The sequence below is a fragment of the Chaetodon trifascialis genome, chromosome 24, assembly GCF_039877785.1.
Source record: "Chaetodon trifascialis isolate fChaTrf1 chromosome 24, fChaTrf1.hap1, whole genome shotgun sequence".
Taxonomy (NCBI): Eukaryota; Metazoa; Chordata; class Actinopteri; order Chaetodontiformes; family Chaetodontidae; genus Chaetodon; species Chaetodon trifascialis.
Window position 1 is genome coordinate 6,777,770 of NC_092079.1, and position 23,988 is coordinate 6,801,757.

Sequence of the window (23,988 nt, forward strand, 5' to 3'; positions counted from 1 at the left end):
TTTCGTCGAAATGTGTTTAGGATTGTAAAAATTACGTTTTTCTTTGGTTTACATATTTTTTATTTGGTAAAGTCACGTACTACTGTTTAAAACCTTATATATACTGAACTATAAGGCCTACATTCAGGAAAAAAATATATCTTTCCTTTTTATTATTTTTATTTGAGGCCAGAACTACACCATTTCCGGTCGCATCCTGTGTCACTTCGAATGACTTGACGCAGCTGATTTACTTCTGGCTTCGTGGCTCATTGAATTGGACTGCTAACGTGTATTTGTCGATAACGTTGAAGTGCACAAGGGAAACAATGTCGTATTTATTAGCCACGTTTATTTCTGTGGTGCTGCTCAGTTCGGAGGCTTTTGGGAAAACTGTGACGGGACACTTCAAGAGCGAAGTAGCGAGACAGCAGAATGGCCAGTTCATCACTAAATTCATGTACCAAGGTAACAGTAACGATGCGGATGTGTTGCTAACGTGTCATGTCAGTGGTATCAAGGTTAGCTTATATTTAGCTTATACTAATTTTAACTTGGCGTGATGACGTGTTGATTAAACTCACTGTCTTCATTCCATTTCGGTTTTTTTTATTTGCCACTGGCTCACCGGTCGGTCTAACTAGCATGTCATCATCACTTTATCTGATAGTGAATTTACTACCCCCATCATCCATCCGTGCTGAGGTCAGAGGTCAGCTGATTAAAATCCATGTGATGAGGCAGACATGAAGCACACACAGTCTTTCCTAAGTGGAAAGAAACGATTGCCTTCCTGATCACTCATCCGTCCAACCCCCTTGTCCTGTCTCTGTCTGTCTGCAGGTGATAGTGGTCTGTTGGTGTGCAGGCTGGACAACTCTGCTCTGGCTACAGAGAAGGAGTCCAGGTTGCTGCTGTATCAGGACATGGACTCCGAACTGGACAGCCTGAGCTGCTCTGAGAGGCTCGCAAAAGCTCAGTTCACCAGTAAGGACCAGCGACCACTCATACAGGGTGATGATGCGGCTGTATTGATTTCCTCCTCTTCGTCCTCTTCTCACCTCATCTGTCTGTCCTCTTCCTCCTCCTGCTTCAGTTTCTCTCAGCGAAGAAGAGCACAACCAGACGATCCCTCGTCAGTCCTCACCTACAGCCTGGCAGGCCCTGTATGCTGACAGATACACATGTCAGGTAACAGCGACGTCACAGACTGCTCTGAAACCAACCCCCCCTTTAAAAAAACACATCGTCAGACATTAAATCTGTGCTGAATAACATCAGCAAAGCTCAGGTTCCCCCTTTGTCTTCTGCCTGTTACCCGTCTCTCTCCAGGAAAGTGCAGTCATTCCGTCTCACGCTGATCTCCGTTTCACCGTCTTGCTGCTTAACGCCGACTCAGCTGGGAATCCTCTGGAGCACTTCAGCGCAGAGGAGGCAGGTCAGACATCCCGCATCACCTCAGCTGAAAGAACATCCGAGATGCAGCCTTTATTATTATTCAGCTGGTTTTCTTTTACATTTCATGCATTCTCTTTTACATTTACTGTCTATCTCTGTTTTTATGTTAATCCCGTCTTTTCTGTCTCTCTCTCTCAGGTCTGCAGAGCTTTTACTTCCTTCTGCTGCTGGCCTACTTCGTCGCCTGCTGCATCTACGTCCAGCCTCTGTACCAGGCCCTGAAGAAAGGAGGCCCCATGCACACCGTCCTCAAAGTGCTGACCACAGTGCTGGCGTTACAGGGCTGCTCCGCTCTCTGCAACTACATCCACTTGGCCAGGTAGAGTTGTGAACAAAGACGAACGTTTCCTTCTCAGTGTCATTGATGTTGGAGTCCCAAAGAAGTAAAAGTCTCGACCTTTTCATGGGAAAAAGCAACAATTTGAGAAAGTCAGACAAAATAAACAGCAGCTGCTCTCACAATGGTAGATTAAATTGTCACTGTGGAGAATATGAACTGTTGTGCTCAAGTGTTCCCTTTTCTCTCCCTTTGTGCTCTGCAGATATTCCAGAGATGGTATTGGTCTTCCACTGATGGGCAGCCTGGCAGAGTGTATGTCCCTCTTTCTTAAAAACGTCCTGTCTTTCTGTCTCTAGTCATATTTGCTTCTGAAGTTCGATTTAGTTCAAAGAGGAACTTATCTGTCCAATTTCTTCAGATTGACACAGAAACAGACCTGAAATGAACTGTTCTGTTATGTGTCCTCTTCTTTTCCACCACCTGCTCCCTGTGCAGTCTGGGATATGGTGTCCCAGGTGTCCATGCTGTACATGCTGCTGAGCCTGTGTATGGGCTGGACTCTGAGCCGAGGCAGGAAGCCTCAGTCCAGACCTCTGCAGTGGGAACAGTCTCCGGCTTCCACGGCAGTCGCTGTCGGTGGAGTCGTCACACAGGTGCACAGGATTGCACTGAAACACTGTTAAACCAACTTTTTATTTGAATTTTAGTGGCAATGAATTAATTGCTGTGGTTTGAAACCTTCAAGAGTCGCAGAATAATAAAAGTTGAGAGTGAAATGGTGTCATTTTCAGGGAGTGTTGCTGCTGTGGGAGCAGTACTCAGAATTTGAGAGTGAACATCACAGCTACCATGCCCAGCAGAGTCTGGCAGGGCTCCTCCTCATGGCTCTGAGAGTGATCCTGGCCCTCCTGCTGGCCTCTGTCCTCTACCAGATCATCTCCACTGAGAGGAGCACCCTGAAGAGAGACTTCTACCTCTCCTTCGCGAAGGTAAATGCACAGTAGACTAATACACCCTCCAGACAAGTATTGGCGTGCAGTTCTTCAGGTTGTGTGGTCTGCCTTGTGCTCTCTGCAGGGATGCTTCCTGTGGTTCCTGTGCCACCCTGTCCTCTTCCTCATGTCTGTTATCTTCAACGAGCACCAGCAGGAGAAGGTTCGAACAAATCACATTTTAATCCATGCACCACCGCACACTGACATGTTCATTAATCAGTCTGAGCTTCCCTCTCTGTAGGTGGTGACTATAGGTGTGATCCTGTGCCAGTCCATCTCTATGGTGATCCTCTACCAGCTCTTCTTGTCTCGCTCTCTCTACTGGGAGGTCTCCTCCCTCTCCTCTGTGTCTCTGCCGCTCACCATGTCCAGGACAAACCACAGGGGACGCTACTGAGCACATCCACTGCCGTGCTTCTCCTGATAAACACGAGCGAGGGGAGAGCACGCAGCGACGCCGAGGCTTCTCCTCCCGTGACCTCCTGCTGGAGAGCATGAAGACGACGCAGAGAAGATGCTGGAGCGCTGCAGGGACTGTTCTCCGCTGCTGGTACTGTTTGTTGGGAGAAATGTAATAACCACTAATAAGGAAGAAACCAGGGATCTATGGCAGGGGCCACAGAAAGACCAGGGGAAGATACTGACAGCAACACCCTACCTCGAGTATTTCAGTATTTATTGGAGGACCGAGGCTTTTAAGTGGTTTCTTGTCTCTCCACAACATCCTGGATGTCATAACTAACAGCCAAAACAGACCAACACAAGCATGACCAAGATGGGTCACCAACATTTAAGGACGCACCTGCTCATGAGGTACACGTCAGGAATGAAAGCTGAAGAAAAGATCGACGCGTGACAGAAACTTACTTTCCTATAGTGCGTCAGGCAGAAGGTTCAGAATCAGATGGCAGTTTGGACCTTTAGAACACAACCCAAGGTCAGCATGTTTGTTGTGTCCAAAGACACGTCTCTTCAGGGTCACGCATGCTGTCTTTGCGCTCTCTGCTTCGATAATCAGTCAAACAGTGGAATGCTATAAGGACAATCCAGAGCACAGGGAAGTGTTCCACCACTGTTCAGCTGTGGAGTTAAGGCTGGTGTGGAATGAAAGAACAGGTCACACAGTGCAACAGTGGGGCTGAACATACAACAGTGGGCTGAACATACACACAAATTTAGCAGTTGGATCAGTGAATTGTAGGTTTTGGTCTTTTAATGTTATTTATTTGGAATAAGAGAATAGATGAATAAATGGTCAGATCGGTGGATCAGTATGTGGTAAGACGGACATGCTTCTGGATGGAAGTGGTGCTGCATGGAGTCAGATCTGTGTCAGTGTTAATGGATGTGAACAGAAGGGTTCACACGTATTTCAGGATTTAGGTACAGGTGACTCTCACACATAAAAGCAAGCCCTCTGATGATGACATCTGATGTCCTCTTGTGCGCTGATGATCTAACTCCATTGAGGTGGACAGACCATTGGATGGACTTCAGAGATGGTGGACAGATACATGTAAAAATGGGTATGCTGAAGGATGGAAGAAGCTTGGACACACAGTTACACGATGTGGTCGGCCAGACAACTAAAGAAATGGATTTTCAGTCAGCTACATGAGGATTGCTGTACATTGTCTTTGCATATCAACAGTGACCAGAAGTGTCAGCGTGTGCTCCCAGTCCATCACTGATCAAGCTGTGCTTATCATTTTTAGACTTACTCCTTACTGTCAACATGAATATATGAGCTGACAGCACGTGAACCTTTGAAACCATAGAAACACTTCCCTTCTTCATGCAATAGAATCATGAGCCGAAGCACACGACCCGAGCTCCGAAGCTTCACTTCAGTGAAATTCCCGATTCCACACTCCAAGCTTTCTCCAACTCTTCATCTCTGGCCTGGGCCCCCTGTGACTTACTGTGAGCGAGGCTCATTAAAACACACCCAGTGGGAACAAGCATGTAGTTTCCTTTGGGGCTTTGACACATTTTGCATGGTGGAAAACGACAATCCATGTAACAAACTGACAGCCGATGCGGAGCACTGACGTATTTATTCGTTGTGTATTATAAAGAATCAGTTACTGCACAGTTTGATTTCATTGTTTCACTGAACCACATGTATTCCTTTAAAGAGCTATGATTTCATTAGATTAGCAACCCCTTTTGGTTTGCTACAACCTACAGAGCACTGACAGCCAACTGTCTGTCAGTTATACTTGAATATGAACCTTTGCTGGAGGTTTGATCGCCACAAAATGTGCAATTTAATCTATATTTAATCTTACGTTGGTGTGCAGTAAAGCAGTGCATGTGTTATCTGAGCAGTATGTTCTATATGTGGGTACGAGGGAATAAATTTTCTAGATATTTTGTTTGAAAAATGTCTTTGGTTTTACTATTAGACCATAAATCCTGTAGTCATGGGGCCATTTAAGAAAACTGCTGCTTTCCTTTGGAGATCTGATGTGAAGTTCAGTGTCACCTTGGCCCACATCTGCACTGCCTGCTTAAAGGAACCCAGTTCACATTTCTTCTCACAGCTGGCACACATCAGATATGATATATTGTGTTAAGATTCAACACATTACAGTCTTTTTCACTCACTTTTATCCTTTCTTCACATAACTTATTTACTTAATTTCATGGAAATAACAAAGTAACAAGATGAAAAAGCTTCTCAGATTCTTTTTGTTTCTAGAAAACGATCCCAGCTTTACATCCACAATGCTTGTGCTGACTGTTGTGTGGATGGCTTGACAACATATACTGACACCCACAACAGGCAAGCAAACGTGCAAACAGAAACATGGTTTCCAAAAACACAGCATACTCTCGCCACTCAAATGTAACAGTTCCTAACAATTGCTATAAGAGCTGGACGAGGAACCAATCAAATCCTCGCATGGACATGTGACTTGTTAGGATTTGGTTAGGAATTGTTAGGATTTAGGTAGGAGTTGTTAGGAATTGGTTAGGATTTGGTTAAATTAAATAAAATTAAATAAAATCAGCATAAATCATTTCAGTATGTTCTGTATTTTTGTAGGCTTTATAGTGTTGAGCCTACTTCCGTTTGTGCAGTTATTTGTCAGACAGCTATACAAGATGTGTTGATGAGCCTTCAGTGTCTGCAAAATTGAGATATTTTACATCCATCAGCTGTGAGGGGAATCAAAGACGAAGTGCGCAAAGCCAAATACGGGTCCTTGACGGTGAAAGAAATAATGTTTACCTTGAACACTGTTAAATGGTAAGACAAAAATGAAAAGTAGTACTTCGTCACGAACAGGATTCGAACCTGTGCGGGGAAACCCCATTGGATTTCGAGTCCAACGCCTTAACCTCTCGGCCACCGTGACTACGCATGTGTAAAAAGGGGTTTCTAAAGGGTTTTATATATAAATTTAGTGTATGTATACACGTAGATTTGTGTGCGTGCAGATAAACATATCTCCACACTATATATCCACACACACAATATAAATGTCTGTTGACGTGTTTACTGTCTCAATCGTATGTGCATATACAAGAGACGCATTCTGACGTCACTCTCTTTCTATCGGTGTTTTTGTGGTGTATTGCTACTTGGTGTCAAATTCCTTGTTAGCCTGAATGTGGGTGTTTGTACTGCATTACAGTCACGGCTGTACGTCACTGACACACGGACACATGAGAGACTAATATTGCGTTCATTCGATTGCCGGAACCTTCGAGCAGGTACGAGTTTGTGTCATGTTCAACATCCTGGCAAGAGTAGTGATTCATTCATGTTCAATAGCAAAACTCGTAAATACAAAAGGCCATTAATTAAAACATTTCAAAGCTTAATCAAACAAAAAAAGAAATTACAATTCACTGTACTTATCATAACTAAACTAATATGTATTACCACTGAATGCTTGTACATTAATTTGACTTGTCGATCAACACTAAAAGGTCTATTGTAAACTATAACCGGCCGGACACGTTTGAGTACACATGCTGCTTTACCCATGAGCTTTGAATGTAACACGGGCTACGTCCAACAGAAACTGCTTTTCGATTGGTCCGTCGCTACAAGTCCCGCCTTCTTCAGAGGGTCATAATAACACTGGTTGTCTCATTGAGGGAAGAGGAGAATTCAATACTACAGAACCTAAAATGATCAACTGGAAGGTAAATGAGCTCAACTTTATTCTCATACAGATACTTTATGCATATGTCGTTATCAGTTCAATTGCTGTTTCGTATTTGGTTTTATATTGATAAAATTCTGGTTGTCTCAACTGTCACTAGCATAATGCTAACGTTGCTACAGCTGGACAAGTTTGCGTGTCTCGTGTCAATCTGCCACAAACTTCACATTTAGAAAACGTTAGCTACACGGTGTCAGTAAATCGGAGTTACAGTAAAACGCTGCGTCTTTCTGTGGCTTTGTTTGAGTATGTTTTATGAATAACTTCGCCGTGAATTGCCAGACATTGCCTGTTGGGATGACCTGTTGCAACTACAAGCCCAGAATGCACATGGTTTGCAGCTGCTTCTCTCTCTCACACACCGCCTGTAACTCTCTCAGTGACCAAATTAACTCCCACCTCCCATTGAGACAGCTGAGACCCCTGATGGGTGAGAGGCTAGGGGGAGGAAATTTCTGCCACTGTTCCAGAGATTTCTTTTCCCTTGTTTCAAAACGAAAACAGCCATGAAATCAGATGATGATTCTCTCTCCGCAGACTTAATTCTTCTCACACATAAACTCTGCTCATCCTCAGGCTTTGGACAATGTCCCCGTACTCCTATACATCCTGGCACTGAAGACACTCCTGCTGTGTCTGGCGTTCGCCGGGGTGAAGATCTACCAGAGTAAGAAAGCAGAGGAGGCCCTGAAGAAGCAGCGGGCTGAGAAGAGGAGGCTCGCTCAGCAGACACAGGAGCTCATCGACAACAAGAAGGAAGACTGACGCTGCTGCACACAGGTACTGTTGACACTATTAATCCTTCAAAAATGTCTCTCCAATAGTTGCATCTGCATGAGGCTTTTATTGTATTAACTAGACCATTTCACCTGCTAGTACTGCTAGTTGCATGAATATGAACATATAAGACCCCCAGCTTTTTGATCCTTGTAGTCATTTTCAAATAGAACATCCCATCATCAAAATATGAGGTCAGTCAGTCTCAATCACTTCTCTCTTCTCCAGGGAAGCAAGTTACTGAGCTGAGTAACAACCCACTTTCTCCAATTATGAGCCAGATGTCCATCAGCAGACGGACTCTCCTGTGCTTCAGGAAGGTGTCTGTGGTTCCAGTGCCAGGACTCTTCACCACACCAGTTTTGTACATATCTTGTGTAACTGTTTGACTGAACCAGGTTTTTTAGAAGATGAAACCATGTGGACTCTTGGACGTGAGACAGAGATGAGGGACTATTTAGTCTTTTAAGCAGTGATGAAAGAACCACAGCAGGCTCAGCATCGACTTTGCATTTCCTACACATCCATTTCTGGGTTTCTCAGCTTCCCCAAACATCTTCTGCCTTGTGTGTCCTCATGTCTGTCATCCAGACAGCAACATTTGAGTCAGCTTCATTTTGTGTGCCAGAATAGGAGGAAGATCACAGCCTGGCTTATTTATACGAGCACAGCGTGCTATTCATTTTATGATATTCTTTGTAAATGTTGAACCAACTTTGTGGCTGATTTTTGTAGTTATATTCAATCATGTCTTCAATGCTGTTCACTTCCACACTGTTCACCCACCCACCCTGTTTGTTCTTTGACTTAAAAGTCACTCAGTGGTTTCACTCCCCAGTCCATTATAAATAAAAGTGATTCTTCGTCCCTCCTGCTCTTCTCATCCACTTTAACAAGCTCCCAGCACCTGATATTCCCCGCTGTCTCCCGTCAAATACTAATCAGACCTGACCTGTTGAACTTTTGAGATCAGGTTCAGGTTGTAGGTTCAGTTCAACACGACAAACCCACGAGAGCACGTGCAGCTCCTCAAAGAACTCTCCAACAGTCTGCACCTGAGAAACAGGGTGAAGAAAGAGGTTTATGCAATCATGAGACTTTTCAAAAAGGGTTTGGATCACAGCTGACAGCACGCCAGTATTAATGCTGGATCGGGGAAGCATGCGTCATGTCACTGTGCCACCACTGTGTGGCAGGAATGTACTCAGGATACAACAGTTCCAGCTCATAATGATTGCTGTAGACTGTGTGTACTGTACACAAACACACACTAAGTTTGTCAGTGAAAACGTGAAATAATATGAAATAAAAGAAAAAGTGGTATATTTCAACATACCTAAAACATTAATATTTCTGACTTGCGGCCCACAAAGTGCTGGTGACAATATCATGAGAGAGTGACCTCAAGTGAGCGCACACAAACCTGGCGTATCAGCACATGCTGCGTTCACAAACAAGAAAAACAGCCACCACAAAGAATTCACTCTTTTACAAAACCAGTCAAAGGAGGTCAGGGTCAGGGCTAGCTAGAAACACACATATGTGCAATAACGATGTGCGTCATGAACAATCAAGAAACGATACTCACTCCGTGTATCCACTCAACTCTCGGGGTGCCACAATAAAAACCAAACTAAGAACGTTAACTGCAGGTGAACTAACACTAAATCTCCTCAGGTGGACACACAGGTGGATAAGAAAAGGTGCTAAATGGAGTACATGGATGCAGCAGGTCAAAGGTCAAACAGCAGGATGCTGTGGGATCAATTGCACGGTTTCCTTTTTGTTCTTCTCTGGAGATACTTGTGTAATATCTCGGAGGACTGAAGGGTGTTATGGGTGACTGCAGAGGCTTGCAGAGGAGCTAACATGCCGAAGGTTGAACAGATATGAGTGTACATATGCTAACAAGACAGGGGAAACTAATAACAAGAGTTCAGACAGTAAGGTCAATAAACACACGCACATGAACATACCAGTGATACTTATAACGACACAAAAACTGAGGTTTTTAACAACTTCTTTGGTTAAAACTTTGTCTGTTCTGTTTTTTGTCTATGGAGCCTGAATGCATCATCAGTGAGAGTCCCTGTAGATTCACATGTGGTGGAGCCCGACAGGCAGCACTGGCCTTGTGCCTTCTAACATTTCAGAAAACTGATCTGATCTGTGTGCACATCTCCCTCCTCTGTCTTCTATGTATATAGAGCAGAAAACGAAAATTACTATCATCTTGTCCACGCCCGATGAAATACTTATTTTTGTTTCTATTAGTGGTAGTGTGCACATATAGTAACTTCAAGAAGACATCTCATTCAATCCTGACTGCGCACTACAAACACAGAAACTGAAGTTTCTATTTTAAGTCAGTCCTTACTCGCCTAAGTGGTGATTCATCTATGCATTTGTGAGGTTATAGTCCACTGGCCTTATATGACATATGTAACCCAGAATTGTTCACATCTCAAGGAAAATTGTATTTTTGTCTTACTGATTATATTTCTGTGTGTTCTGTTGAAACAAATACTGGTCCTGTTGCCACACTGTAAACCACATTTCTCCAAAAGTGCACCCCAAATGCTTCTTGCGCACATCGAATTCCTCAGTATGGACAAGTGAGACTGCTGCCACGTGCCTCTTGGTGTCTGGTTCCCATGTGCAGGTTGCCAACTAAGCACAATGTGGAGGTCTTGTGCGGTGTCATTTACTCTGAGTTGCAAGTGAGCTGTATGTTAAATGGAACCTGTTAAAAAAATGTGAGTGGGGCTCTGGAGCCAACCGTTTGCCACCTCAGCCAACTAGTGTAGTAAAAACTCTATTTAAGCTGAGTTGCATGTTCAACCTATTTTGTACTGCAATCAAATTCATGAGTTGATTGTGTTGAAGAGGAAGTGCACTTCAAGTGTGAGTTCATTAAAGGGAAAAACATGAATTTTTTGTGAAAGAGAGCAAAATAGACCATGAGAAAGTCAACATTAGTCCCCAGTTCATGCTGTGTGTCTGTGATACTTTCTTGTTGCTGACCATTACAGCATGCTTTTGAGTCGTTTGCAACATAATGGCGATATCTCCCACAGCGCTTGAATGCGTCATCCGGCGCTGCAGAGATTTAAAGGTTGAGACGGGGCTGCAGACACCTGCGTTTATCTGAAACACACAGAGCTGAGGTATCCTCTGGCTGCAGTCTTCTCCTCTCAGTGGACTATTTCATTTCTTTTCACGAAGACAAGTCTGTCTGTGTTTCACCTGTTGCTCTTCCTTCCACGACGCAAAGGTGCGTGCGTGAAATCAGAAATAAACGTTGAAACTTTTGGAAGTGGTTTTGGAACAGCTTAAAAATGTATTGACTTGGAAAACCATTGCTTGGTGACTCCTATCATTTCATTTTCTTGTCAAGAGTTTAAATCAGCTCACAGTCTGATCACTGAATCCTGAATGAGGCTTTTCTGTTGCAGCGCTTTATTTGGAGGGATGAGGGTTCCCCTGTGCGTTCTGCTGATGTGTCTTCAGTGTGGAGAGGTCTGCAATGGTGAGTCTTTATTTTTATGAACATTTAAAGCATTGCCTTTCATAGCATTGTTTCAAATAAAACTGATTTTCAGATTGGAGTATATTTGGCTTAATGACACATCTGCTGTGTCCTTCTTATCACTTCCTTCTGCTCTATGGAAGCTCAAAGGGTTCAATAAAATGTGCAGAAATATAAGTATGAAATAAAATTTAAAGATTTAAAATATAGCACTGAGAATAATTTGTGAAATTATCTAATTTTTTAATTTTTTTATTTTTTTTTCTGTCTTGTGCTCCTGTCACTTCCTCTCCAGCCATTCATGCAGTGGAGATGGTGAGCCTTCAGGTGGAGTACGGGGAGTCAGTCATCCTGCCCTGTAATGGTTCAGCCTACCTGGAGGAGGATGGGGGAGTCCAGTGGGAGGCGATGGGGGAGGATGTGGCGATTCTGCGGGGAGGAGAGTTAAGACAGGGGGACAGATTTAAGGTTAGTGCTGTCATTCTTTTATTTGTCGTCTGGAATCTACAGCAGTTTTATCTGCTTTGTTTTATTGGAGTGCTGGTGCATGATAAATCAATAGTAAAAATGAAAATAACACCTGTTTAAAAACATCAGCGTCAAAGAGACATGTGAATAAACTCCTCTTGAACAAGCTGCAAGCCCACTTAGTCCCAGACAAGATGGGAAAAATTGAAACTTGGGATTTACAGTCTCATAATTCCTTCAGGGCCGGGTCCAGCTGCCCTCAGAGGAGAAGCTCAGGGAAGGAGACTGGTCTGTGGTCCTCGAGCACACGATACTGAGTGACACTGACATGTACCAGTGCATTTTGCAAGGAAGAAAAACCATGTCAACAGTGTGGCTCACAGTCAAGGGTGAGTTGGGGAGATGTGCAAGACTAACTTCATGTCTGCTCTGGCTGTTCTTTTTTCATATTTTGCTTCTTTTTCTTCTTCTTCATGTCTGCTGACTGGTTGCCACTTTCTCTGCTTCTCCCCCAAAGCACCCCATGTTGAGCGCTCCCTAGTGGTGCCTGCGGGTGACACGGTGGATCTGCCATGCTATATTCAGATCTCCAGAAGCCAGTCCATCAAGGATTTGCAAGTCTGGTGGACCAAGAACGGCAGCAATATAGTGTCATCACAAGAGGAGGTACTTTATAGTGCAGGTGGTCCGAGTATGCTGTAGATGCAATTGTATGTCCAGATATATTTCATGATGTAAAGTATTTTTGTTGGCTTGTGTTCCATCATCAGAGTCTTCTCCATGAACACACGATCATCTCTTTCCACTGACAGGCTTCGTTCCAGACGGCTGCGGTGTCTGATTCTGAGGAGATACCTCGGGTTGATCTGTCTGGTGACATTAAAGGAGAATTTCATCTTTCCTTAAGTCCAGCAATGATGAGCGACAATGGAGAATACCGCTGTTTGTATAAAACCAGGTACGCTCATCAGGCTGCTTTATCTGCAAAAGGAAAAGGTTATTTTGAAACCAAGAGACCAGGGTTCTTGTTCCAATGTGAAACCTGAAGCAACTGAAAGCAAGGGAGAACAGACACATAACACAAAATTCATCCGGAATAGCAGTTGTGCTCTTCTGGTGATAAATATGTGGATGATAGATATAATATAAAAAATATGCTGAAATCATATTGACCATACATTTTCTGTTATATTTTCAGGGACTCTGATGATCCCAGACCTGGAATACCAGAGAGCATCACACTGACTGTGCTGGAAAACCCGAAGCTAAGCCATAAGACAAACCCTACAGATACTGGTAATCTATTCTTCTTCTTTTAACAACACATTTTTCCACAGACAACAGCTGATCTGACAGTTACAAATCCAAACTGCAACACAAGGTGTGTTATACTAATCAGTTGTTACTTTTCTAAAGATTTGGGCAGTTTTTTAGAGACAACCTCAGCATCAGAGAGCTGGACCAGTACATCACACTGGCTTGTAATACCTCGGACAGAAGAGGTGGCTGACGTTGAAACCACCGAATCCCCACTTGATCTCATAACTGTTTCCCTGGAAGACTCCACACCGCCGATTAAAGGTGAACCTTGCTCAGCAGAAATGCACAGCAAATACCTGTTTCTTCTTTCTTTGGTCGTGTTTTGTCTCATTTCACGTTCATTTTCTGATGTTTTTCCAGTAATGACAGATCCACAGCCAATGGTAGCCTTTGAGGAGATGGTGACGTCACTCCCAGAGGAAGGTGAGCAAATGGGACTCGTTCACGTCAGTGAAATCAGGTGTAGCTGACATGGTGTTGGATGTATTCACCGTATCCACGCTGTGTGAAGTCAACTCTCTTTTATTTGTACTTGTAATTAACAAACAAATCATCCACACATGATGTTCCATCATTATTGTCTGTCATTATCATGCATAAACATAATGCTGCTGTCATTTTAACGGGCAAGATTCTCCCCATCCAGCTACCCCCCCTCCTCCACCCCTCCTTCAAGGCACCCCAGAGACATCAGCTGAGTCTCTCCAGCGGGACACTCTCCCATGGATTCGGATTGGACTCATCGCCGGAGTCTTGCTGGCGACCACGGTCGTCCTGTGTATTCTGGGAGCTCTACGACAAATTTGAAAGATGAAGCAGGGTGGCTGGATTCCTCTTCTGCCATTCAGCTGCAGTTTAAAGGGTTTGAGTGGGCTTCTGAGCTGAAGGAGGAGCTTTCTTAATTGAAGCAAGGAGTTAGTGTGGTTGGATTCACCAAGGAGGATATGGGATTTGAATGTAAAGCTGTTAAGTCCATTCTTAGGAGCTCAGACTCCTCCAATGACTCTAAATGACAGAGAGTATGAAGAAACAGTACCCTCAAACAAGCCATATATCAATCATTGAATGTTTGTTACTGCAAAAATATTTGTGATGCTGTTGGGAGGAGGACCCAAGTCCAGATGAAGGCTATGTCGATGTACTGATTATGCAGGAAAGCTATAAATGGTGGATGTTTGTGAGGACTCAGGACCTCAAACTGCCGCTTGTTTATCCCTGACAATGTGGCCATGTTGTTTATAAGATGTGACACCAAATAAAAACAAAACAAAACAAAAATATGACTAAACTTTTGATTTTACATTAGATGTTCAAATAAAAGCTGTGATTCAAATAATTGCCAGAGAATGTAGAATAATTTCTCCAACAATCAAATAAATGACTTATGCTTCAGCTGAGGCAATAAGCCAAATTAAAGAAGAGTCAGCGTATGTATGTATGTGACTTCAACACCATTATGACTGCGCTGCTGATCCATTGGTTCATGCTTACTTGATGACATCTGACGGTGTGTCTGAAGGGTCCATGGGTAGAAGACAGGAGCCGATCCCTCTCTGGTAAGGAATGAGGAACAGGTGCATACAGCTGAGAATGAAACTGAATCTGGAAATGGCTCTGTGCCAGACTTTATCAGGCACTCATGTAAGCCACATGACCCCCAGCACCACATCAGTTCTCAGTGACCCCTATGTGAGTACAGCTGAGCCACTGAGCTTGGTCACTTCGAATACTTGCCTGACACTCATTGTTACGAGCTTGTCAAGACTGCGATTTATAGTTGTGGATTTATAGTATTCTAAATGTATGTCTGCAGCAGTTAAGCAAAATTCACTTTGTTATAAGAAAGTAGACTTGGTGCCTGTGTTTAATTTCAGTGTATTTTGTGATGAATTGTTTTTGTGCTGTTCATGTGTGCAGTGTCATCCTGACATTCATGCCTGGGCAATTAACACCCGCATACACGCCACTCATGTGACTTCAGCGACTCTCATGTGTTGAGGTCCTTAACACAGATGTTGAAATGTCTGGCATTCCCCACCAGTCAGCAGAACTGATGAAGCCTCTTGGAGTCGTGGCGAAACATTCTCCCTTTGACTTCAACCACTGCAGAACTGCGGAGAATTACATTTCTTATTGTGATTGTAATTATAAACTGTCTCTCACAAGGAGACGTGGTAAAGACAGCAGCATTAAAAAGCGCTTTAACTCTCCTTCTCCTCCATGTGGCATCAATGCCCCATCTAAAAAGCAACCTTGGATGAACCTCTACATAAAGCAAGGACATTCTACAGTTCATGTACATTAATAGAATGTGTTACAGTATCCAGCTACACAGCTTGGTGTACATGAGAGAGTGAGAGCTAAGACGGACAAAGGCCACAGTGCTGTATCACTTTATGATTGTCATAAGCCCCAAAATATATGCACAGTAGACTCAACATGGACCTCATGCATGAACACATTTGTCATCTTCCCCTGATGATGAAGGCAAAGTTACTCTGAGTTGTGCTTGATAAATAGTAGCGAACTTGTACTTGCTGTTGTTTTATCCTTCCAGCACTTTCCTTTTCTTTCCTCGTTGTTTCCTGTGAAAATTAATGGTTTGAGTTTCATTTGTGGTCTTGCAGTGATGCCATACATCCAGCAGAGGGAGTGATGTCATCTTAAATCTTTTATATCTCGGTGCTGAGTACAACAACAACAAAAAGTATTTTTACTGTTTCACAAGGGCTTGCAACACTGTAGAATGCAAGAACAAACTTTGGGTTGCCAAGTTGTGAGAAATCCCTTTGGCTGACCTTCATCTTTTCTATGTATGCATGCTCCCGTGCTTTCCTGGGTTCTGAGAGGTGTGTGGGGCTTGGCTTCCGGTGTGTCCTTATTTGGCACAGACTGGGCGTGGCTCACCAGGTGGTTCGGGAGATGGCTCCAACACAGCTGGCACTAATCAAGATCTTGGACAGGACGAAGACAGTGGGCTGCAGGGACCTTGTTGGCTGCAGGGACCTTGTTGGCCGCTCGCGAGTGTTTGAGACTTTTAAGTCTTTTTTTAGTGTCTCTCTCGCTTTCGCTCTCCATCGCCAGCCTCTCGTCTCCACCTGCCTCCAGCTTCAAAACCTTCAACCACCGCCACGCGCCCCTCTACGCAAGTACTCGCACCACCTGTGCGCCATCAGCTGCTCACTGGACTTCCCTTTTACGAGTCTCCTGTGTACCTGGAGTGATCATTCTTTATTTTTTTGTGTCGAATAAATTCCTAATTTTCCCTTCCTGCCGCCTGTGTGTCCACTATTGGGTCCAAAACTTACCACAAACAAACAGAAATATGACTAATAATGATAGAATATGGGAGTTTATTATGTAGGATAGCGTACTATCATGCTATATTATTAATTACTATCTCAAAGGCTTATACTGTGCAGAAGTTACATGCTACAATCAGCCAAATGGATTTTTTAAACAACCTGGCAACCCAAAACAGTTCTTGACCAGTGGCAGGCCTTGCTTCTAAATGATGTAAAGTTCTCAGTAAATGTATTAACAAACCATTAATAAAACTATTAGTTCTCATTTAAAAATGTTGGTAAAGGGGGCCTGATCAGAAAGTGGTGAGATTGTGTGGTATGATTACTTAGAATAAGTTATAAAGTCATGCATTTGTAAAATTGATGCTGCTGGTGTCCCACCAGTATTCCTGCAAGTAAGTAGCAAGTAGTAGTAATACGTTGGAGTCTTTCTGACCATGCATATATTGGATACAACACAAAGAAACAGGACAAAATCATCTATTTAAGTCGCTGTGTAAATGTAAAATGCTAAAAGTGTGAGCACATCAGTGTCGTTACCAGTAGACATGCAGCAGATTCCTTAGTTTCTTCCAATGATCCTCTGTTTCCTCCTTTTCTCCCTCATTTCCCTTGTAATCCTTCCTCCATCTCTCCTCCCCTTTTCCTCCATCCCCTCCTCTCCATCCCCTCCCCTCTGCTCTCCCCTCTTCTTTCTTCCCAAAGAACTGCTTCTCCTGACATTGCAGAATGGAGGAGAGGAGTGAGGAATCACTGGCTTTCTCTGTCAGGGTCTTCACTGTGCGGGAGAAGGCTGAGGAGGAGCCCATGGAGACGCATGAGGTAAGCAGACAGGCTGCAGAGGGCGTGCTTTTCTCCACTACTCTTTTTCACTGTGTTGTGGCATTTTAAGTAAATCAACCTGGTTTGAGATTTGACTTGTTATTATGTACATTTCCTTGAAACGCTGGCACAAAAGGTGCTAACTTGATCAAAAGACTGTCACATCTGTATGCTCTTGGTAACAGTCATGCATCTTAGACACTTTACCTTGCAAATGCTATTCTTGTTTGTGCTCAAGACATTTTAGTGTTTGATGGTGGAGTTAATTAATAACAATCTAGTTTGAGGTCAGATAAGCATTGCATTAAAATTGCAGCCTCACTACAAAAATGCAGGGTCATTCAAGCTCAACTTAAAATGCAATCCAGCAGCATCAGTGCGTCCCTGGTAGTTTTACAGTATGTAATGTGCTGCATTCATTGAATGTGTTGCGTTCTGAAGGAGGTGCAGGTCCAGGAGGAGGTAAGCAGAGAGCAGCGGGTCAGTGTGTGCAGACACAGAGCCGAGCAGGAGCTCACTCTGCTCCTCACCACAGCACAGGAGGCTCAGCAGCTCATTGTGCAGGACGGTGAGCACGCTCACACACACACACACACACACACACACACACACACACACACACACACACGCTGCACACACTCTTGTCATGTTTGGTCATTTAGACGATGCCAGAGACAGAGGCTGTCATAATGGGAAAAGTGTGTGTTATATCATTGTATGTCAGACCATTAGATTATTATTATTGTTCCTGCTGGTGATTATACTTTAGTCAAGAGAATAACTCCTTCTTATTTTTGTGAATCCACAGTGGGAAGAAATTAGAAATCATAGCTCTGTTTATCAGCCATCTTCTCTGCCTTTTGCTGATGCATTGTTGCATGTGTGGGAACCTTACCATCAGCCTCTACTTTAACACCAAGTCTTCAGCCAACAGAGCATCAGTCTTCCAGTTTACTGTTTCCAAGGAGATGGACTGCTGCCGGGTCGGAGGACAGTCCTTTCTGGTCACCGTCGGCAAGCGGAGTCTTGTGCTGCAGTTCAAAACTCCAGCTGGTTTGTGCAGCATATGCTTAACTTCATCCTGGGGTTTGGTTAGTGTGTCGGGAGGTCAAACATGTGAAACTCAGAAAGCATCTTGTCCTCTTTGGCTCTCCAGATATGAAGAACTTCCAGCAGTTATTGAAGAGAGGGGACGATGAGGAGACAAGCAAAGGTTGCACCGAAGGCGATGAGAGAGAAAACAAGGATGTGGAGAGAGGCCAGACACCTTCTGGGAGGCATCCCGCTGTGTTCGAAACAGGGGCTCAAAATGCCCCGATGCAGGGCTACCAGGTGAGCCACTCAATAATTCTGTCTTACAGGCGCTTGGGGATGAATAAATAAGTTTGAACAAGTACTTAAACTACAAATTGTTGATTGCTGCATACGTGTAGTTCCACAGCTGCCTGTCCCAGCAGCAGAGCCTGCTTCAGGACTACCTGAGGATCACCACCTACCAGAGAGCCATTTTAATCAACGAGTCTGACTTCAGGGACAAGGTGACAGCCTGTGCTCACGAGCTCCTCAACGCACGCATGAAACAGTGACTCTGACCCATTTATATGTTTCAAATGTGACAATGTTGCCATGTTACTATATTACTTTAGGGACTGTTACTGAACAGACATCAGCCAGTGAGAGTCAATGAGAGAATGGCAGATACCTAATTTTGGTAGTCAAAGGTCACAGTGACCAAACAAGCACATTTTGGACCATAACTCAAGAATTCATATGCTAAGAATGACAGAATTTCATGCTAATGTCCCATAGGATGAAATGATAAAGTGATGGCCTTTTATATGTCATGCAAATGTATGTGTGGAGCTTACTGAGACAGATAAATAGGTCCAAAATCCAGGAGTGGATATTCATCTATATCTTTCAAAAGTTTCAGTTCCAGTTCTCCTCTTGTCTTCCTGTCTCTGTAGGTGGTTCTGGATGTGTGCTGTGGTTCTGGTATTCTGTCTTTCTTTGCAGTCCAGGCAGGAGCCACCAGAGTGTACGCTGTTGAGTCCAGCCCCATGGCCAAGTATACACAGGTCAGCTTTAAAATAACATGAGGGATGAACATGATGTAAAAATATTGTAAAAGTATTCTCTGCGATAATTAAAGCATTGTTTGAGTCTATAGCCTACAAGCAATCTCCCGACTGTGAGCTAACATGCAGGGTTTCGAGAGTAATGTTATGTGTGTGTGTTGGCCTTGATAGAGCCTAAAGAGAAACCGCAGCAATGCACTAGATAGCACACACACACATAGAGTACATACATCACATGCAGAGCGTGGCATTCTGGGGAGTTAATGGGTTGCGGCAACATCTGGCCCAGAGTTCAGCGGGATAGGGGCTGCAGAGAGATGCTGCACTGGGTTTAGACTGATATATGAGGATTATATCTGCTTTTAATAAATAGTAAACATCTGCATTGTGTCAGCTTTACCTGACCTACCTGCTCTAAAATGCTCAACACACAACAAGTCCAAAAAGATGGAATAATCTCAGTGAATCTGGATACATCTGTTATATTTTTCCAGGCTTTGAGATGCCTCCTTCCAACAGCGTCCCTATTATTCTGGAGAATCGACAAAACACACTGTCCACAGTTTTTATTGGAAATCCTTTCTGAAGAAACACACCACATAAAAACAGCGGACAGCGTATCCTGTGGATTATCCAAAGCAACCACAACATTGTTTCTGGAAAGCCAATTAATTTTTCAATGCGGACACCACAACCTAAATTCCATTTACCTCCTTTGTATCAGCGAGGAAGCAGAAATCTCAGAGACAGATGAATCAAAACCTGGGCAAACAGAACCAGTGCATGCACCATCTGCAAGGAGAGATGGTAAATGAGGAAATCCAGTATTCAGGCCTCGTGTAATCACAGCTGATTACGTGTGTTGCATTAAAAGAACTGAATTCACTTGGATTTTAGTGGCACTATTTAGGATGAACTCATACCATGTGTGTCTGGCACAAATAATAGCAGCTGGAAACCTGAAACTGTTGTTTGTCTTCCAAAATAACTTCTTTTTCCAGATGCTGTACAGCGCTGCATATCAGTGCGGTTGTACGGTCGATAGATGTATCTCTCCTCTTCATCTATGCGGTACGAGCTGTCGGAAAGAGAGATTCTTTAGTCGTCCTGTTGTGTGCACGTTTTCCGTCTCGTGCAGATCCTGGTCCAGAGTAACAGTCTGTCTGAGCGCATCAGAGTCCTAGAGGGGGAGGTGGAGGAAGTGAGCTGCCCCGACATGGTGGATGTCATTGTCTCTGAGCCAATGGGATACATGCTGCTCAACGACCGACTCATGGAGAGCTTCTTGCATGCCAGAAAATGGCTCAAACCCAACGGTAGGAGAAGACGTGGTCGGGATGCAGAGGTGGAGAAACCCCCAGAAACTGCTGACTGTGTTTTAATAAGAGAATAAATACTTAAATCATGAGACATCTCGAAAATTTGAATTGATAGCACTGAAGACTGATTAGGGAATTGGTTAGCTGCCCAGTCTCACACCAATCCACGCTGATCCACAGGGCGATAACGTGTCAGAGCGACAGTTTGCATGAAAAGTGCGTGAGTGTATGAAGGTGCAGGAGCAGGGGGCGATAATGGCAGCGGTTAAGCACTAATGTAGTAACAAAAGGCATCTCTCATGTTGAATGTTTGTCTCTCACTGCTGATTTAACTCTCTAACTCTGTGTCTATCATTCTCAATCTCTCTCTCCAGGCCTGATGTTCCCCTCCTCTGCTGATATTCATCTGGCTCCCTTCAGTGACGAGCAGCTCTACTTCGAGCACTACGCACGAGCTAGTTTCTGGTCTCTCTCTCTCGCGCACACACACACACACACACACACACACACACACACACACACACACACACACACACACACACACACACACACACACACATACACACGTATGCACCACCATAAATCCATGCATGAGGACGCAAACACACTGGCCCCCTTTCTTCCTTTCTTTCCCTCTCTGTTCCTCTCACACAGACACACACATTCCCAGTGCTTGACCTCAGTCAGGCATGATTCCTGTTGGGTGTAAAATGCTCGGGTTCAGTCCAGTCCTGACTCATACAAGCCAAGAAAGGGTTTGACTGATATGATCTGTTGTAGGCCGATAAGTTAAGGTCGAAGCTGATATTTTCTACTTGAAGTAAATGTATTTAAGATTCAATGTTTTCCCAGAATTTCATTCTTAGATGTCCGATCTGGCCCATTACAGGACATTAAATTTGAAGGTTGTGACCCAGAACAAAAATTGGTCAAACGTAGTTTAGGAAAGAAGAAGTATTTTTAATATAGATCCAACATGTCAGTAAAATATGTGTGTGCATTTGTGTGTGTGTGTGTGCGCCCATGCCATAGTCTGCACCCTTCAGTGCTCCACCACGATGTGGAGGTCAGGCTCAGTCAGCCTTGAGGAATGAAGGTAAACTGATGTTGTTCAACAGAAGTACAGTGACGCTGTGGGACCTTATTACGTTATTTGTTTATACTAATAACAGCTTCAGCATTGAGGTTCTGAAGCTTTACGCCTACATGCCCTTCATGGTTCTGCCTGTCTGGTATGAACCATCATGAGAGATTTAACTCAGTGCTTGTTCCGTAGCTCCAAAGTGTGAGCAGTTGTTTCGTTTCAGGTAGAAACTATGACACCAAAGAAGCTAAGACGTAATAAAAAGATATGAAACAATGCTGCAAGATGCAATTTAAGACACCACCAGTGTGCACAGCGTCCTGTGTGCAGAGGGTCAGCGGCCACGTCTTGCGATGAAAACTTTAAATGTGTGAAATAAAGCATGAACTGGCTGATCGTCGATCAGCTGACTGTTTAAAACACTTCAGCGCTCACCCTTTGCTTTGCTTTCCTCAGGCAGCAGAGAAGCTTCTATGGCGTTAACCTGAGTGCTCTTCACAGTGCAGCAGTGGATGAGTTTTTCAAGCAGCCCATAGTGGTACGTGGAGTGAAAGTCCATTCAGTGACCACGACACAGGATGTTGTGAGAGTTGCATGGCATTGATCAGACAAAATGATTTTATATCGTAATGGAGAGCTCAGACTTTTCTTTGTGATTATTGTGGCAGTCCATGTTATTTTGTAGTATTTTTGTAATACTTTTCTCATGCAAGACGCATTCGTTCTCAGAAACTAAGCTGAACTCTGGTGGCCACAATGTGAACCTACAGGACTGCCGCGTTATCTGGCACACTCTCATGTTTCTGTGAACAAATTCTTCATTTAATATCTCTTTCAGGACACATTCGATGTGCAGATCCTGATGGCCAGGTCTGTCAAGCACTGCATCAACTTCAAGGAGGTCAAAGAAGAAGATTTCCACAGGTTAGATACACACAGTAATCATGGCTGATGTTCATGTACTGCTTATAGATGATAAACAGTGATGGTTAAGAGTGTGACTGCCTACCTGTTTATTGACCTGCACTATTCATGAAAAACGCTTTCCAGGAATAAAACTTCATGTTTCTTCCAGAATGGAGATTCCCTTTGTGTTTACTCTGCTGCAGTCTGGTCTGGTCCATGGACTCGCCTTCTGGTTCGATGTGGCCTATTTGGGATCCAAGTAAGAAATACACAACTCTGACTGTCATCTCGTTTGAAGTATTGTATTCCCTTGATCGATTCATGGCTTTTAGCATACAGCAGGACCCCCTCAACATACAATATTCACATGAAGTCAGTGTGAGAATGATATAATATCTTTAAATGTCTGTTTGTGCAGGTCAGCAGTGTGGCTCTCCACAGCGCCCTCTGAGCCTCTGACCCGCTGGTATCAGGTCAGATGTTTGCTTCAGACGCCACTCTTCGCCAAGCTGGGACAAACCCTGTCTGGGACTGTCCTGCTGGCGGCTAACAGCAGGTACGCCCGTGCGTCCATCAGCCTGCTCTTCTAAAAGTTTCCTCTGTAATTGTGGAGTGAGATGAGTTCTATATCATTAAAACAGCGTGTACAGAGTATAACAACTGATCGGGAATATTTACCTTTTTCACTTTCCAGGCAGAGCTATGACATCCACATCACAGCCACAGTCGACCAATCAGGCTTCAGATCAGGAAACATCCTGGACCTCAAGAACCCTTTCTTCAGGTGACCCCTTCTTCCTCTCCGATACATTAAAATAACATTACAGTCATAAAACCAGATGTTGTTTGTTCACAGTGACTTATCACATACAGGATATTTACGTTTACACACTTTACAGGGAAAGCAGATATTTTAAGTTTTGCTTCATGAAGGAAATCCGAATAAGTCTGACCTTGGTTACCATGGAGTTTTTGTCATTTCTCAGTCTGAATTATGTTATGGGGCTGCACGGTGGCGCAGCAGGTAGTGCGGGTGCCTCACAGCAAGAAGGTTGCCGGTTCGATCCCCGGGTCAGGCGGGGCCTTTCTGTGTGAAGTTTGCATGTTCTTCCCGTGCATGCGTGGGTTCTCTCCGGGTACTCCGGCTTCCTCCCACAGACCAAAAACATGCTCATTAGGTTAATTGATGACTCTAAATTGTCCGTAGGTGTGAGTGTGAGTGTGAATGTTTGTCTGTCTTTGCATGTGGCCCTGCAGTCGACCGGTTCAGGGTGTACCCCGCCTCTCGCCCATTGTAGCTGGGATAGGCTCCAGCCCCCCGCAACCCCGAAAGGGATAGGCGGTATAGATGATGGATGGAATTATGTTATGTTATGATATGATTCATTTTAATTGATTAACTGGAGACAGGCTTTTCACAAAAGTTGTGAAATGACAAGTGAAGCTGTGATTCTGTGTGCAGGACACCATCTTGGTTCCATAGCTAG

General features: G+C 43.9%; 4 protein-coding genes and 1 non-coding gene across 5 annotated transcripts; 4 read left to right on the top strand and 1 right to left on the bottom strand.

The window, feature by feature from the left end:
- Window positions 1-237: 237 nt before the first annotated feature.
- On the top strand, window positions 238-5,094 carry gpr180 (G protein-coupled receptor 180). The gene is made up of 10 exons (XM_070957713.1): window positions 238-447; window positions 823-966; window positions 1,076-1,170; window positions 1,312-1,417; window positions 1,576-1,756; window positions 1,980-2,029; window positions 2,213-2,370; window positions 2,509-2,706; window positions 2,795-2,872; window positions 2,954-5,094. Exons 1-10 carry the CDS (start codon window positions 309-311, stop codon window positions 3,107-3,109), a joined length of 1,305 nt encoding a protein of 434 aa, XP_070813814.1. The 5' UTR covers window positions 238-308; the 3' UTR covers window positions 3,110-5,094.
- Window positions 5,095-5,995: 901 nt separating this feature from the next.
- On the bottom strand, window positions 5,996-6,077 carry trnas-cga (transfer RNA serine (anticodon CGA)). The gene has a single exon. It is a non-coding gene; the product is annotated as a tRNA-Ser (tRNA).
- Window positions 6,078-6,783: 706 nt separating this feature from the next.
- On the top strand, window positions 6,784-9,004 carry LOC139327835 (small integral membrane protein 11-like). Its single transcript, XM_070957840.1, has 3 exons — window positions 6,784-6,873; window positions 7,470-7,673; window positions 7,899-9,004. The coding sequence occupies exons 1-2, from the start codon at window positions 6,859-6,861 to the stop codon at window positions 7,656-7,658; spliced, it is 204 nt and encodes a 67-aa protein (XP_070813941.1). The 5' UTR covers window positions 6,784-6,858; the 3' UTR covers window positions 7,659-7,673; window positions 7,899-9,004.
- A 2,127-nt stretch (window positions 9,005-11,131) lies between these two features.
- LOC139327834 (uncharacterized) lies at window positions 11,132-14,399 on the top strand. Its single transcript, XM_070957839.1, has 9 exons — window positions 11,132-11,199; window positions 11,495-11,667; window positions 11,909-12,056; window positions 12,185-12,333; window positions 12,480-12,625; window positions 12,866-12,963; window positions 13,084-13,248; window positions 13,348-13,410; window positions 13,634-14,399. The coding sequence occupies exons 1-9, from the start codon at window positions 11,142-11,144 to the stop codon at window positions 13,792-13,794; spliced, it is 1,161 nt and encodes a 386-aa protein (XP_070813940.1). The 5' UTR covers window positions 11,132-11,141; the 3' UTR covers window positions 13,795-14,399.
- Window positions 14,400-17,021: 2,622 nt separating this feature from the next.
- Window positions 17,022-23,988, top strand: carm1l (coactivator-associated arginine methyltransferase 1, like). The gene is made up of 14 exons (XM_070957762.1): window positions 17,022-17,114; window positions 17,556-17,682; window positions 18,042-18,167; window positions 18,271-18,446; window positions 18,548-18,652; window positions 19,082-19,192; window positions 20,331-20,508; window positions 20,886-20,976; window positions 22,052-22,133; window positions 22,434-22,519; window positions 22,671-22,760; window positions 22,920-23,057; window positions 23,196-23,285; window positions 23,964-23,988. Exons 1-14 carry the CDS (start codon window positions 17,022-17,024, stop codon window positions 23,986-23,988), a joined length of 1,518 nt encoding a protein of 505 aa, XP_070813863.1.

Bases quoted from the DNA above. Each gene is read 5' to 3' on its own strand.
- gpr180 (XM_070957713.1), top strand. From the start codon at position 309: ATGTCGTATTTATTAGCCACGTTTATTTCTGTGGTGCTGCTCAGTTCG. The intron at 1,418-1,575 runs GTCAGACATCCC...TCTCTCTCTCAG, and splicing joins CTTCAGCGCAGAGGAGGCAG to GTCTGCAGAGCTTTTACTTC. The intron at 2,707-2,794 runs GTAAATGCACAG...TGCTCTCTGCAG, and splicing joins TCTACCTCTCCTTCGCGAAG to GGATGCTTCCTGTGGTTCCT.
- LOC139327834 (XM_070957839.1), top strand. From the start codon at position 11,142: ATGAGGGTTCCCCTGTGCGTTCTGCTGATGTGTCTTCAGTGTGGAGAG. The intron at 12,334-12,479 runs GTACTTTATAGT...TTCCACTGACAG, and splicing joins TAGTGTCATCACAAGAGGAG to GCTTCGTTCCAGACGGCTGC. The intron at 12,964-13,083 runs GTAATCTATTCT...ACTTTTCTAAAG, and splicing joins GACAAACCCTACAGATACTG to ATTTGGGCAGTTTTTTAGAG.
- carm1l (XM_070957762.1), top strand. From the start codon at position 17,022: ATGGAGGAGAGGAGTGAGGAATCACTGGCTTTCTCTGTCAGGGTCTTC. The intron at 20,977-22,051 runs GTCTCTCTCTCT...TGCTTTCCTCAG, and splicing joins TACGCACGAGCTAGTTTCTG to GCAGCAGAGAAGCTTCTATG. The intron at 22,134-22,433 runs GTACGTGGAGTG...TATCTCTTTCAG, and splicing joins TTTTCAAGCAGCCCATAGTG to GACACATTCGATGTGCAGAT.